Genomic DNA, 15288 nt, shown 5'->3' with positions numbered 1-15288 from the left:
GGTGATTCAGTCCATTCCTGTCTGCTAAAAAACAGAGTGTGCAAAGGTGAAAATTGAAATGGCTTTTAAAAACACAGCTGTCAAAAAACTATTCTAACCAGAGGCTTGTACTGGTGCAAACTCATAAGCTGTCACTTTTTAAGATCCATCACTTCTAATTCAGATCTCCCAGATTCAATCCAAACGGCTTTTTTTCTGTACAGCCCGTGGCTTTTATGCTGTTGTTTTGTGTTTTACGGCTAGAGCTCCCTCAGGAGCCCGACAGCTCTTAGAGAGCACTATGTGCTCATGCTTTCTTCAGAATGCTCCACTTCCACTTGGAGAAGTAGTGAAAATATATACAGAGAGAAAGAGAAAGAGAGAGAGAGATTCCCTCACAGCAGGGTTTCCCCAGGGTTTATGCACCCCTAGGGGATTGTGATGGAACTGCAGGGGGTTTATGAGGCTGTGATAGAAATACTAATGTGGAATAAGCAAATACATTAACTTATAATCTCAGTTCAATTTGTGGAACGCTGCTATAACACGGTTAACTTTTAACTCAGATTTGCATTTAACCCTTGTGTAACCATTGTGTTACATTCAGTTTTCTTCTCTTGACCTCCCAAATTATTCTTTACCTATTAAAGATATGATTCATGTGTTTTAGTAAACTCAACTTTTGTAAAACATGTATGATTTATATGATTTATATATATATAATAAAAATGTTGGGATCAGTAAGATTTTTAATGTTTTTTAAAGTAGTGTTTTCTGCTTATTAAGGCTGCATTTATTTGATTAAACATGTGGAAAATTAAAAATAAATCTTTTGTAACAATGTACAAGATAATTCAGAGTTCGGGGTCAGTACATTTTTTGTTTGTTTCTTTGTTAGAAAAAAAAAAAAATTTTATTTAGCAAAGATGTGTTAAATTGTTTAAAAAAAAAGTAATAGGAAAGACTTACATTGTTAGAAATGGTTTCTATTTGGAATTTGAACTTTTTATTCAGCAAAGAATCCTGAAAAAAAGTATCTCAGGTTTTAAAAAATAAATTAAATTAAATTAAATTAAATTAAATTAAATTAAATTGTTTCCAACATTGATAATAAACATTGATAATAAATCTGCATATTAGATACTGAAGACTGGAGTAATGATGCTGAAAATTCGGCTTTGATCAAATAAGTACATTATTTTTTAAAGTGTACTGAGAAAACTGTTATTTTAAATTGCAATAATATTTCCTAATATTACTGTATTTTTTTGTATTTTTATCAAATAAATTAAACTGAGTCTGAACATGAGACTTAAAAACATTAAAAACATATTACTGATCCCAAACTTTTGAATGGCGGTGTATATTTAATTATATTTATATATTTTAAATATATTATTATAAATTATATTTAAACATTTCTTTAAAATAAATATATTTTTGCTGTTTTATTAATTATTTTTAGTTTCATTTTAAATTATATTTATATATTTTAAATATATTAATATAAATGATGTTAATGCATTTATTTAAAATAAATATATTTTTGCTGTTTTATTTGTTATTTTTATTTCATTTGAACTTTTTTCTCTCCATCTATCTTTTTTATGTATATATACATTTAATATATTCTATTCTTCCCATTGTTGCACAGTATCGTCACCATTAAGTGCAAGCAAATTAGGTAATGCTATCTTTAATTGCTTGTTTTTCATTTTATTTAAACTATTACATTAATATTATTAATTAATATAATCATTCATTTTTGCAGATTTGTGTCACATTTTGTGTAGTGTATGCATTATGTGTTGCGTTTATTCACCCTGTTTTTGACAAATATAATGCAACCTACTTATGAATTCCAAACATGAAATTGCGATGTGCTTTGTATTCAAGTGATTTTTGAAATAGATGCAAAGAGCATTTGCATATTTCTTGCTTTCTTATTCATATCAAGGTAGGATATTTTTTCCCTCTAATGCAACATAATGAATAGCTGAAGATGCACATTAGTTTTGTAAATGTTTATCCATGTATTTTATGCTTCCTGTACTGCAGAAAATGACAGGAAAAGTAGTTTTATGGCACATGACGTCTTGTATTTAGATCAGAAGAGGTTATGAATTGCTGTTGTAGAGGAACGTTTCTCCTGTAAACTCACTTCCAGCCCACACACAATATGTCACTGTTGATTTCCAGAAAATGTCTATCATATTTTTGATATATCATAAGTGAAGATTTGGTGTCATATGTACGGCATGTCACCACAGCACATGTTCTCACTCTCAGCTGTGCCAGATACCTTTTTTTGAATCTTTCTGGAAGTCTTAAAGGCTATATTCCTGGCTCGCATGTACAAATGAAATATTTCTCTTTATTTTGGCAGTGTAAAACACTTCTCAGTGGAGATTATGGCCTGTGGGTTTAGAAAGCTTTGTTTATTGTTTATTTAGGTCCCGATCGGCTGTTGCCGTAGCAACTGAAGCCCATACAATGATCTGTGGTATCGTAAGATTTGAGTACCAGCTGCAATCAATGTTGAAGGAGTCTATTATTGCCTGGCTGTTGTCCATTACTGCTGGCGATTCATGCGCAGAGTGGGTTCAAAATCCCAATTACGGATGTCTTGGAGAACACGTCGCTGTTATGCTAGAGCTGCACTGTCCACTTCACCATCACAGATGAGTTTTCTCTCGAGGTGATGCTCTGCCTTTATAGGATATCAGTAGCATCTGATAGATTTGGTCCTCTTGTAAATAACATTTGAAAACCAGATGGATCCGGTCTGCTGGCATTGTATAAAAATATATAACCACTATAATATCTAGGTTTGATATTTTTAGATATTTTACTGGAAAACTAGACAAAAATGCTCCTTAAGAAAATAATTTTTGTCTTGCAGTTCACACACAGTCAAGGGCAAATGTAGCACAGAAGGTGCACCATTCACCGTTAATTAACTCATCTCCAGATATCCACGGTGGGATATAATTTCAGTATTTTTGTTTTGGTAAACATGCTTGTTTTGACTGTATCTAAGTAAACAAAACATTCACACTGGGATTAGCACTCAATATTTTTCCACAGGGATCGAAACTATCAGTGCAACCTGTTTTACAATCTTTCTATTTGGAAATGTAAAACTAACCAGGTAACCCAGAGTCGGTCTAGCAACTCGGCATCACCTCAGCTGGCAGTTTGAGCTGGAGGAACACATGCTCAGTCGATTAGTATTGATGGGATACATGGAGAAGAGATGCAGTGGTAACAAGGATCGACAGAAAAAGAGGGAAATGAATAATTAGTCTTGTTTTCTCTTATTCTGAGGTTGAGTGTTTGGAGGCGTTTATCTGTAAGCATCTGTGAGCAGACTGAGTCCGTCTGGACGCTCACACTTCTGCCCCCACGCAGCTCTAGTCCAGCGCTGTCAATATTCCCTGTGTGTTTGAGTGCTCGGGATCTAATTGTGTGTTGATGGTGTGTCTCTGCCAGTCTGAATTGATTGACTGGATGCAAGCCAAAGCTTCAGCTCTGAGAGACTGAGCGTCTAAAAGAACCACTACTGCAAACATATCCAACCTTCGTTCGTTCATTTATTTGTTTGTTCATTCCATCCATCCATCCTTGGTTGGTTGTTTCGTTCCATGCATCCTTTGTTCATTCATTCATTCATTCATTTGTTCATTCCATCCATCCATCTATCCATCCATCCATCCATCCATCCATCCATCCATCCATCCATCCATCCATTGTTTGTTCATTTGTTCATTTGTTTGCTTGTTCCATCCATCCTTCTATCTATCTATCTATCTATCTATCTATCTATCTATCTATCTATCTATCTATCTGTCTGTCTGTCTGTCTGTCTGTCTGTCTCTGTCTGTCTGTCTCTGTCATTTGTTCATTCATTTCATCCTTCGTTTGTATTTTTGTTTGTTCGTTTGTCCATACATCCATCATTTGTTCATTTGTTCGTTCATTCCATTCCATCCATCTATAGTTTTTGTTTGTTCCATCATCCATCTATTGTTTGTTTCATCCATCCATCTATAGTTTTTTTATTTATTCTATTAATCTATAGTTTGTTCGTTTGTTCCTTTCATCTATCCATCCTTTGTTTGTTTCATTGATTCATCCATCCATAGTTTGTTTGTTCCATCATCCATCTAAAGTTTCTTCGTTTACTCCATTCCATCCATCCATCCATTGTTCGTTCGTTCATTCGTTCCATCCATTCATCTATAGTTTGTTCATCTATCATCTGTCTATCTGTCTGTCTATCTATCTGTCTGTCTGTCTGTCTGTCTCTGTCATTTGTTCATTCATTCCATCCTTCGTTTGTATTTTTGTTTGTTCGTTTGTCCATACATCCATCATTTGTTCATTTGTTTGTTCCATCCATTCATCCATCCATCCAACTATCCATCCTTCATTTGTTCTTTTCATCCATCCATCTATAGTTTTTGTTTGTTCCATCATCCATCCTACATTTGTTCGTCCATGCATCCTTTTTTTGTCCGTTCCATCCATCATTCATTCATTTGTTTCATCCATTCATCTAAAGTTGTTGTTTGTTCCATTATCCATGCTATGTTCATTCGTTCATTCATCCATCCATCCATCCATCCATCCATCCATCCATCCATCCATCCTTCCTTCCTTCCTTCCTTCCTTTACTCCATTCATCCATCCATCCTTTGTTTGTTCGTTCCATCAATCGTTTGTTTGTTCGATTGATCATCCTTCGTTCATTCGTTCCATCCATCAGTCTATAGTTTTTGTTTGTTCCATCATCTATCTATTGTTTGTTTCATCCATCCATCTATAGTTTGTTTGTTTGTTTATTCTATTAATCTATAGTTTGTTTGTTTGTTCCTTTCATCTATCCATCCTTTGTTTGTTTCACTGATTCATCCATCCATAGTTTGTTTGTTCCATCATCCATCTAAAGTTTGTTCGTTCATTCCATTCCATCCATCCATCCATCCATCGTTCGTTTGTTCATTCGTTCCATCCATTCATCTATAGTTTGTTCATCTATCTATCTATCTATCTATCTATCTATCTATCTATCTATCTATGTTTATTCGTTCCATCCATTCATCTATAGTTTGTTCCATCATCTATTCTACATTCGTTTAATCCATTCATCCATTCATCCTTTGTTTATTTGCATAAAAATTTTGCATAAAGACAGCATAAGCCTGCCTGGAAATTAATGCTGGTGTAAGCTGGTCTTTTTCAGCAGGGGCTCCTAATAAAGTGGCTGCTGAGTGTGTACAGTCAAGTTATACAGCAGAATATCAGTATTGACTTCTAAATATTACCCAGCTTCCCACTTAGCAGCTGGTGCTTGCGTTGCAATTTTACTGTAATTTTATTTATTTATTTTTTTATGGGTAAGATTTTGATTAGGAGTTTTTAAAACTCAATATCTTTATTAGTGGTGCAAAAACATTACTTCCTTCACACACTCACACACACACACATGCAGTTCATCTGCTGGTCCTGGGAGACACTCGTCAGAAAATTCTAGACAAGCTGTTTCAGCAACTTTCCAGCTGCTGCTAGAGTCTGATAGAAATGTTTTCACTGAAGCTGAGAGCTGGATAGGGTACAGAGAGGGATGAGATAACTCATTTTAACCCACTGAAGCTTCAGGATTAGAACCAGAATTACACTTATCTGAAGCTGTAACAGTAATTGTGGCTATCAGGTCTTTATGCAGTTGAACTATGCAGAAAGCATTGAACGTTGTCTCTCTCATGTGCATTACGCTGAGTGATGACCGTAATTGAAAAGCTTTTTAAAGTCTTTGTGGGAGAACACGGCTTTTCGACTTTACGCCGTCTGGATCTCACCGCAGGAGAACACTGCAGAACATCATTTTATTAATCAGTCTTGATTTCCAGTAGAAACACTTCAGTTCAGACAGTGTTTACTATTTTATTATTTTTATTTTATTTTGTTTTATTATTTTATTTTATTTTATTTTATTTTATTTTATTTTTGACTGTTTAGTAAGATACTTAAACACAGCAAAGGAAACTTCTATGCTAGAAAATGATTATTGAAAAAAAAAAAAAACATTCTCTCTTCTTCGGTAGAGAGAGACAATTTAATACTGCAAGGAGCCTGAGAAAGATAAAGAAAGAAATTCAAGATTTTGCCTCCATAATCCTATTTTACGCCTCAGCCCTCAAAAGTGCATTAAATGTTTTGTGGTGTTTGCAGTAAGTCAGCATCAAACAATGCAGATGGATGGATTGAACCCGGTGAGCTGTGATGAAAGTGAGCAAGAACAAGTGCAGATGAGAAATGCGACCCGAGCCAGAGCGAGGAATGAGAGATCTACTGTCAGCTGGGAAAAAAAATGAATGCAAGAAAGACAGACTGTAAGCGGATGGCTGAAATGAACAAAGACAGAACAGGGAATGAGAGGGCTGAAAAGACACAGAGAGAGATTACAAAACACACTACTGCATTTCCAGCCTCTCTTTAATCTTTGTTGATTTAGTCTGGGCAGAAGCAGTGGAGAAACTCTCCTGGTTTGTTAAGGGACTTGTTTTAGGTCTCCAAGAAGACGATTTGATGGTGTATGAGCAATCGTTCTGGACAGTCCACTTGTGTTGAATTTAATTAGACATTTTTCCCACACTTGCAAACACATTAAAAGAATAAGTCACATAGAAATGAATAATTGCTGAAAATTAGAAGGCCATCCATGATGTAGATAATGTTTCTTCATCAGAACAGATTTGGAGAAATTTAGCAGCTCGTTACTTGATCACCAACAGATCCATTGCAGTGAATGGGTGCCGTCAGCATGAGAGTCCAAACAGCTGATAAAAACATCACAATAATCCACAAGTAACCTGATGATGAAACAAATTCATCTACATCTTGGATGGCCTCAGGGTTACTTTTTTATTTTTGGGTGAACTATTCTTTTTGGTGCATTCATACCACTCTTCAAACAACAGCACCAATGGTTTATTCTCTCTCTTTCTGCAGGTACATCAGTTTTTCAAGTCACAGCTACAGACGCAGATGACCCTACATATGGAAACAGTGCACGGGTGGTGTACAGCGTTCTGCACGGACAGCCATACTTCTCCGTCGACCCCAAAACTGGTAAATTCATGACTTATTATTGTGTGTCTGTGAAGGTGAATCAATAGAGCTTTTATTGCTTACAGGTTTAAAACTGCTGCCGCATTTTGTCAAGTAGGTGTACAATTAAAAATTACACTCCCTAGCTTTTCATATGAGTTGTTCATATTAGACTGTGAAGTTTGTTTCTTAGAAAATGGCTGTAAGCAATACAATACACCACTGGCACCCTTCACTGTTCAGAAATAGAGCTTGACATGCGTGCTGTATTGTTTGGATCTGGGCTCTATAATGGAGAGCATCCCTGGAGAATGAGGTGGAGAGAACATTGTGTAAAGGCTTTCAGGGATAAAGACAGACGGTACGAGAGAGAACGAGATTCGGAGTGGTTTGAGATGGATTTGTTGTTCATTAGAGCTGGACATTGTTTGAGGGTTTTTACAAGCAACCATTAAATGTTAATGGAGACAGTTTGTTTTGTGTTAAGATAGCGAGAAGGACAAAGGAATGACAAAGGGGGAAGGAAAGAAGAATGGAAGGAGTCATATAGGAAGGACAGCTAAATAAAGACAGACAGGAAAGACAAAAATAAGGAATGAAAGATAAAATATAATAGGAAGGAAGAAAACAAAAGCTAGGATGCAAAGAAAAGGAAGGAATGAAAAAGGAAAGAAAGAAAAATGACAGAAGGCAAGATATAAAGGCGGAAGAAAAACAAAGAAAATATTGAAGTGGGAAGGAGGAAAGGAAGAAGCAAGGAAAAATATAGAAAGGGATGACAGATAAGTAAAGACAGAAAGAAACAAGGTAGAAAAGAAAGATGGAAAGAAAGAAATATGGTAAGGAAGGAATGAGAGACAGAAAATAAGAAATAAAAGATAAAAAGAAAAAGGGAAGGTAAAAAATAAGATTAAAAAGCAGTCAAGAAGGAACAAAAAAGCAGAAAGAGAAAGAATGAAAATCAAAAGGAAATAGAAAGACAGAGGAAGGAAGGAAGGAAGGAAGGAAGGAAGGAAGCACATGTAATCAAGAACAGACAGAAAGGAAGGCAGAAAGGGAAGGAATGGGGAAGAAAGCATTAAGGAAAGAAGGACAGGAAAGGAAGAAAGTGAAGAAGAAGGAAGAAGCAAGCAAGATGCAAAGGAAGGATTAAAAAAGAAAGGAGGGAAGGAAAGACAAAAGTGATAGAAGGTAAGAGAGAAGGAAGGAACAGATGAATGAACGAAGGAAGGAAGGAGAACAAAGAAGGAAGTGATAGCAAGGCAGGATTAGAAAAATGGAAGGACTGAAAGATATTAAAAAGGGAGGGAAAAGGCAAAAGGGAGAAAAGAAAGAGAAAAGAAAGAAATCAAGGAAAGAATGAATGTACAAAGAAAATTACATCCTGCGCTGTGTGTTCAAAGAATAGTCTCTCACTTGGATATGTCAGCTTAAGAAGGTAAAATGGTTTGCAAACACATTGACCTTAAAGCAAGAAACATTTCCACACAACCTCTGACATTATGTATGTCAAATCTTCAAGCAGTTTCAGCTAACATGCTGTTGATTTTCCTCCATTTGTCATAGAGGTAATATCTGCCGCTGTCCATGGTGCTGAAATGCTTCTTTACCCCTTTATTGTCATTCCAGGCTCTGTCCATGGTGCTGAAATGCTATTTTGCTCCTTCATCATAATTTCTGCTGCTGTCCGTGGTGCTGAAATGTGCCTTTGTCCCTTTATCTTTAGTTCTAGTGCTGTCCATGGTGCTGAAACACTCCACACTTCAATACTTTACCTCTCCCGACATAGTCATGACCACAACCTAATGCTTATTTTAAGAAATACTGCTAGAAAAGCATCAAAGAAGTTGTTGATGGTAATTGCCAGACACCTCACAACCTTAACACAGGTTCTTGCAAATCCCGTCCATCAGCACTGACAAGACTAGTGCTTTGGTAATGCAGTCCATCCCAATTTGTAAGCGTTTGGCCTTTAGTAAAGACTAATGCAGCATTTTGCAGAGGAACTGTGAGGAATTTTGTTTTGCACAGTTGTCAAGACCATGCAGGCATATCAATGACTTTGGTAAGAGTTTTTAGAGATGAAATGCTTAATGGAATTGTGGCGAGAGACAGTATCGGTTTTGCCAGACTGAGTTTATTTTAGACGCTGTACAAGGACTTAATGCATTCAGACAGGAGACATGAGAACCAATTGAGGGGATTTTGTGAGAAGAAGAAGACGACAAGAAAGATTGACTTAGCCTTGCTTTACTGTATTGTCTGTTAGTGATACTTCACTTTCAATCTCTCACAGAATACCTTTCGGAACATTTAATACTGTAGAAACAAATATCCTATTTGAAGTTGTATAAAATGAATATACAATGTGCCAGTGCATATTGTGAGTACTTTGAAGTTGACATGGAATAAAAATGGAGCCTTTTCACTTTCTTAATGCACATTTTGGGTTGTATTGTGTGTGGTTCATCTGTTTACTTTTTTTTAAAAGTCAAGGAACTCAATCGTTATGGCACTTTGCTCTCAGCGCAGATGAAATCTGAGTAAACTTCTTAAAGTATTTCAAACTGGAAAAGCATTTGCTAATGACAACTCTAATAGTTCTCAGCGCTGCACATTTGATCAGATGGAAGAGTTATTGTTCCACTGTCACTGTAGCAAATGATGCCTGTCACTGATGGCTGATTTACTGTCTCTTACAGCTGTGAAAATTCAAAGTATGTGAGGCACAAAGATGCCTAGAGAGTAGATGTATTAGATTGAGAAAGCATTATGCTTCTGATGCATGTCAAGAGTTTGTTCTGGTGCTGCTCTACTAAAGCCGTGACCCAGTGGTGTGGGTGTATATGCAGATTCTGCCATGTATTTAAAGAAGGTAATACAAAGTTTTATGCATGGTGCCCGAGGTCATGTTAGCAAGACTTCTAAAGATCTTTGTAGAGATTTTCTCTTTCATATATCACTCCCTGATCTGCATCTTGTTAATATATTCTGACAGGCCGTGGAGGAGGGTTGCTTTTAATATAGATTCTTCTCTAATGCTTTCCACTGTCAACAGCTGTATCAGGTGTGTTTGTGAGGAATCTCTTTTTATTTTCAGATTTTTCCTCAATAATATAACAGACGTTATGATGAAATGCTTTTATATTAGTAAAACCCAACGTTCATGTTAGTTTTTTTTTTTTTTTCTTTAAATGCGATTGCTTGCTATACAATCTCTTTGCATTTTAGTAACAGGGACATTGAAAAAAAAAAATACAACATTTACTCAATTTTATACACTACAAAAATTTGGGGTCAGGACATTTTTGGAAGAAGTTACTTGTGATTATTAAGGTTGCATTTATTTGATCACAAATATAGAAAACCTGTAATATTGTGAAGTATTATTACAATTTAAAATACTGTTTTGTTTAAATATATTTAAACTAGTTAGTATAATAGTATAGTATAATATATAGTAGATTTAAATTAGTAATTTATTCCTGTGATGCAAAGCTGAATTTTCCGCATCATTGCTCCAGTTTTCAGTGTCAAATGATCCTTCATAAATCATTTAGTTATGCTGATATAGTACTCAGTAAACATTTTTTATTTATTATCAATGTTGAAAACTATTGTACTGTTATTTTTATTTATTTATTTATTTTCAGGATTCTTTGATAGATAGGAAGTTCAAAAGAACAGCATTTATTTGAAATGGAAATCATTATTTTTCACTTTTGGTCGATTTAATTAATTCTTGCTGAATAAATTAATGATATAATTAATATATATTATATAATATTTTTATGTTTTTTTATCATTTTTTATCATATACTAACTATTGTATAATATTATTTTATATGTTATATTGTTATATTATAGGGTTGTCAAACGATTAATTGCAAAAAAAAAATAAATAAAAGTTTGAATAAAAGTACTGTGTGTAATTATAATGATAATATATATATATATATATATATATATATATATATATATATATATATATAGCTTTTAGATAAATAATATATTTCTCTTAAATATATACATTATTTTGTGTGTATTTCTATATACATAACAATTACACACACATTTATTTGGCAAACTTTTATTTTGTGTGCAATTAATCGTTTGACAGCCCTAAAATAGAATATATATTCTATTTTATTTATATATAAATTATTTATATATATATATATATATATATATATAAATTTATTTATTTGTTTATTTATTTGTTTTTGTTTTTTTATCCAACATATGAATGCACAGTTTTAGTTTAAGGAAGTTTTAGCAACTGTGAAATGGACAATTGTGGAATGATCTTCAGGTTAAGAGTTTCTGATTACTGGTTTCTGTGTACGGTTTACAAGATTTTTGACATCCAATCAGAAAACTCCCAATTAGGAAGTCAAACATCGCTCATTTCCAGCACACCTAATGTGAACTCAAAGCTGCAGGCGAAGTCAAATCATCTCTTGGAAATGAGATGCTATCACCTTCCGCCCTTTAATGCGCTATTGAATGGCTTCACTGGTAATTGGTGTTTAAATGCTTTCTCTCAGGATGTCAGAGAACACAAATATAGACGACAAGTGGGATTAAAAACTTTAGATAAAGCACCTGAGGAGACGGAAAAGAAGCCTGCGTGAATCAATTCAACTGAGAGAGTGCTAGTCAATAGTCAATCTTGCTTTGATTATATGGTAAGCGCAGCCGTATTGTTTTGAGCTGGGTGAGATGATTGTGGTCATTAGGTCAGCAGACGCACCCAGAAAGAATAACAAAGTCACGGCCAGAGAAGGACATGTCATTTAGGAGGAGAATGCTATACTAGTAATACACAGTTTAATTTAGTTCAGTTCTAACTGGTGGCAGTTACGGAGGCACCGTAAACAGAAGTTTAATGCCAGAGTTATGGCTTTGTGCTCAACAATTCTCTGCAATGCAATAAATAGCAGTTAACTAAGCAATGGCTTTATTTCTTTATTTGGTTAGTTAATATCCATTTGAACAGAGGAGATATTAATGTCAGGTGCTGGGATTTATTCTGCTCATAAACTAGCAGCTAACAAGCGTTGTGATTCTTCCTAATGAATAATCTGAATAATTGATTAGATGAAAGGCAAAAGTGAAACTTAACATAATGTTTCCAGCATTGTAATGAGGTTTCTAAGATGCTATGGATGATTTCTTATATATATATATATATATATATATATATATATATATATATATATAGACAGATAGATAGACAGATATAGATATATAGATTCGGCAAAAATAGTAAATAATATAACAATAAATAAGGTATTAAGTTGCAAAACTGTTGTCAACAATGATGATAAATGGTGTTCCAGTGGTTTGAAGTTTTCTAGATATTTCTTGAGTTCCTCCTTCAGTACAAGTCAGTGATATTTATTTATTTATTTATTTTACCAGTTTCATCATCTGTTCATTTATTTGTCCAATAAAATTTATTTATTTATTTATTTATAAAGACAATCGATTTATTCAGCAAGGATGCATTAAAATGACCAGAAGTAACACTTAAAAAAAAGTATCACTGTTTCCACAAAAATAGTAAAACAAAATAGTAATAAATAATGCATTAAGCAGCAAAACTGTTGTCAACAATGATAATAATAAATGATGTTCCAGTGGTTGGAAGTTTTCTAGAAATTTCTTGGGTTCCTCCTTCAGTGCAAGTCATTGTATTTTTTTGGTTCTTTTTTTTAATCAACTGTCCATTTATTTGTCCAATTCTATTTATATGTGTGTTTTGTTTTTTGTTTGTGATTTTTTTTTCTTTAATTATTATTTTTGTTACTATTATAAATTTATATATAAATTTATTTATTATCCTTGTTTTGTTTTTGTTTTGTTTTTTTTTTTTTTTGGGGGGGGGGTTGCTTTATTCAGCAAGTAAGCATTAAAATTATAAGAAGTGACATTTTAATTTTCTGAAAAAAAAAAAGTAATCACAGTTTCTGCAAAAATATTAGGCCACAAAACATTGATAATAAAGGAAATGTTTTCTTGCACCAAATTTGCATATTTTTCATGATTTCTGAAGGATCATGTGACTAAAGACTGCAGTAATGATGCTGAAAATTCAGCATTGCATCACAGAAATAAATTACATTTTAACATATTTTCAAACAGTAAACATTGCTGTGTTTACTATATTTTTTAACAAATAGATGCAGCCTTGGTAAGCGTAATAGAATTCTTTCAAAAACATAAAAAAAAAAAATCAACCTTTGAACAGTATAGTGTGCCTTTCCTAACAAGCTGTGCAATTTGAGGTATCTTTTACCTCTGTAGCACAGACAGAGTTTGTTCAAATCAATAACCTTAACTATGAGCAACAATAATAGTGATGGTTTTTTTTTTTCCTAGCAAACAATGCTAATAATTGTCGCAAACTTTGCTAGTTTGCATCCTCCTGTTGATTTATGATTTGAAACAGAACATATTCGTTAGAAATAACGGCAGCATTGTTCTGTGAAAACAGCTCATTATCAGCTAGTGGCAATGCAGAGGCCCAACACGTCCCGCTCGCTGACACACATAAAGCCAGACGTTAAGCTTGTTAATAAGTAAGGTCGGATCGTCGTCTTCCCCCTTTTCTTGTAAGAGGTTCCAGGGAGTAATCAGGATTTCCGATTTCAGAGTCCTCGATGATGGGTAAAGCGTAGCAATCTCGTTCTCGTATGCGCGCACACACACACACACACACACACACACACTCTCTCAGTTAAGTAGGCTAATTTCTCTGCTGATCAGGGAGTCTGGAGGCTTTCAGCGTGTGAGTTTCGAGCTTCTCTGACACAGATCAGGGAGTCTCTAAAAGGAAGGATTAGTGCAACTTCCTGTTCTGATCAAATTAGAAAAGCATGCCAGTTTGTCAAGGCCTTCCCCAGCCGCTAATGCTTTCCAACATATTACCAACCCTCTCTTGTGCTATTTTTGCCTCCAGAGAAAAAAGAACACATATTTATCTCATACGGATTTATCACAGTATGTTCTGTGCAGTAAGTTTTCATTTAAACTCTTTGAATCGGCGGTGGTTGTTCTTTTTGAATCTACATTTTTCTAGACTTTCATCAATTTGCAGTCAGTTGTTCACACAATCATGTTTCTGAAGTCAGTGTGAAATAAAAATTGGTTTTATTGTGCCCTATTCATTGATACGTGTTATATAAAAGTAATATAATATTGTTTGCTTAGTAATCTTTTTTTACATTTTTAATACACAATAGCACTTTTCACAATCTAAGCAGATCTTGATTAACAAAAATATATGGATAGTTTACACAAAAATGTACATTTTTTTTCATTCACTCATCCATATTCAGTGATATTTTAGTATTTTTTACTATGATAGTAGTTATTAATATGTAGAATTTTTAAATACTTTCATATTTTCATTTTTTAACACCAAATTAGCGTATTTATCATGATTTCTGAAGGATTATGTGACTGAAGATTTCAGTAATGATGCTGAGAATTCAGCTTTGCATCAGAGAAATAAATTACTTTTTAAAATATATTCAATTGCTAAATAGTCCTTTGAAATGATAATAATGTTTCACAATATTGCTGTTTTAACTGTATTTTTTTTAACAGATAGGTTCAGCCTTGGTAAGCATAAGAGAATTTTTCAAAATCATTAAAATCAACCTTTGAACAGTATAGTGTGCCTTTCCTAACAAGCTGTGCAATTTATTGCTGAAGTAATACTGAGGTATTATGGTTCACTCAAAAATGAAAATTTTCTTAATTCATTCATCCATGTTCAGTATTTATTTATTTATTTATTTATTTATTTATTTATTTATTTATTTATTTATCTATCTATCTGTTCTATTCTATACTATTTTTTAGTTCAGTTTTTTCATGTAATATTTATTTTATTTTATTTTGTTTTGTTTTTTTAACTGCAAATTGAAACGTTTCTTAATTCAATCATCCATGTTCAGTGTTTTATTTATTTGTATTATTTCTATTATATATTATTTTTTTTCATTAATTTATATATATATATATATATATATATATATATATATATTTTTTTTTTTTTTTTTTTTTTTTTCTATTGTATTTTATCCTATTTTTAAGTTCAGGTTTTTCCTGTAAAATTGTATTTATTTCAGCCATTAATTATTTTATTTTATTTTATTATTATTATTTTTTTATTTTTATTCACTC

The 15288-nt window shown here is 33.4% G+C and overlaps 1 protein-coding gene across 3 annotated transcripts in view; it reads left to right on the top strand.

The window, feature by feature from the left end:
* LOC127174365 (cadherin-18) overlaps window positions 1–15288 on the top strand; it is a 277340-nt gene that overhangs the window by 203478 nt on the left and 58574 nt on the right. For all 3 annotated transcript variants that reach the window (XM_051124769.1, XM_051124766.1, XM_051124767.1), the window contains one exon: window positions 6994–7113. In XM_051124769.1, coding sequence (XP_050980726.1) covers window positions 6994–7113 — 120 coding nt within the window. The remainder of the gene's footprint in view (window positions 1–6993; window positions 7114–15288) is intronic.

This window comes from Labeo rohita, chromosome 12 (genome assembly GCF_022985175.1).
Source record: "Labeo rohita strain BAU-BD-2019 chromosome 12, IGBB_LRoh.1.0, whole genome shotgun sequence".
NCBI lineage: Eukaryota > Metazoa > Chordata > Actinopteri > Cypriniformes > Cyprinidae > Labeo > Labeo rohita.
The sequence above is the reverse complement of the archived record's forward strand: the minus strand, read 5'-3'. Positions and strand labels throughout refer to the sequence as shown.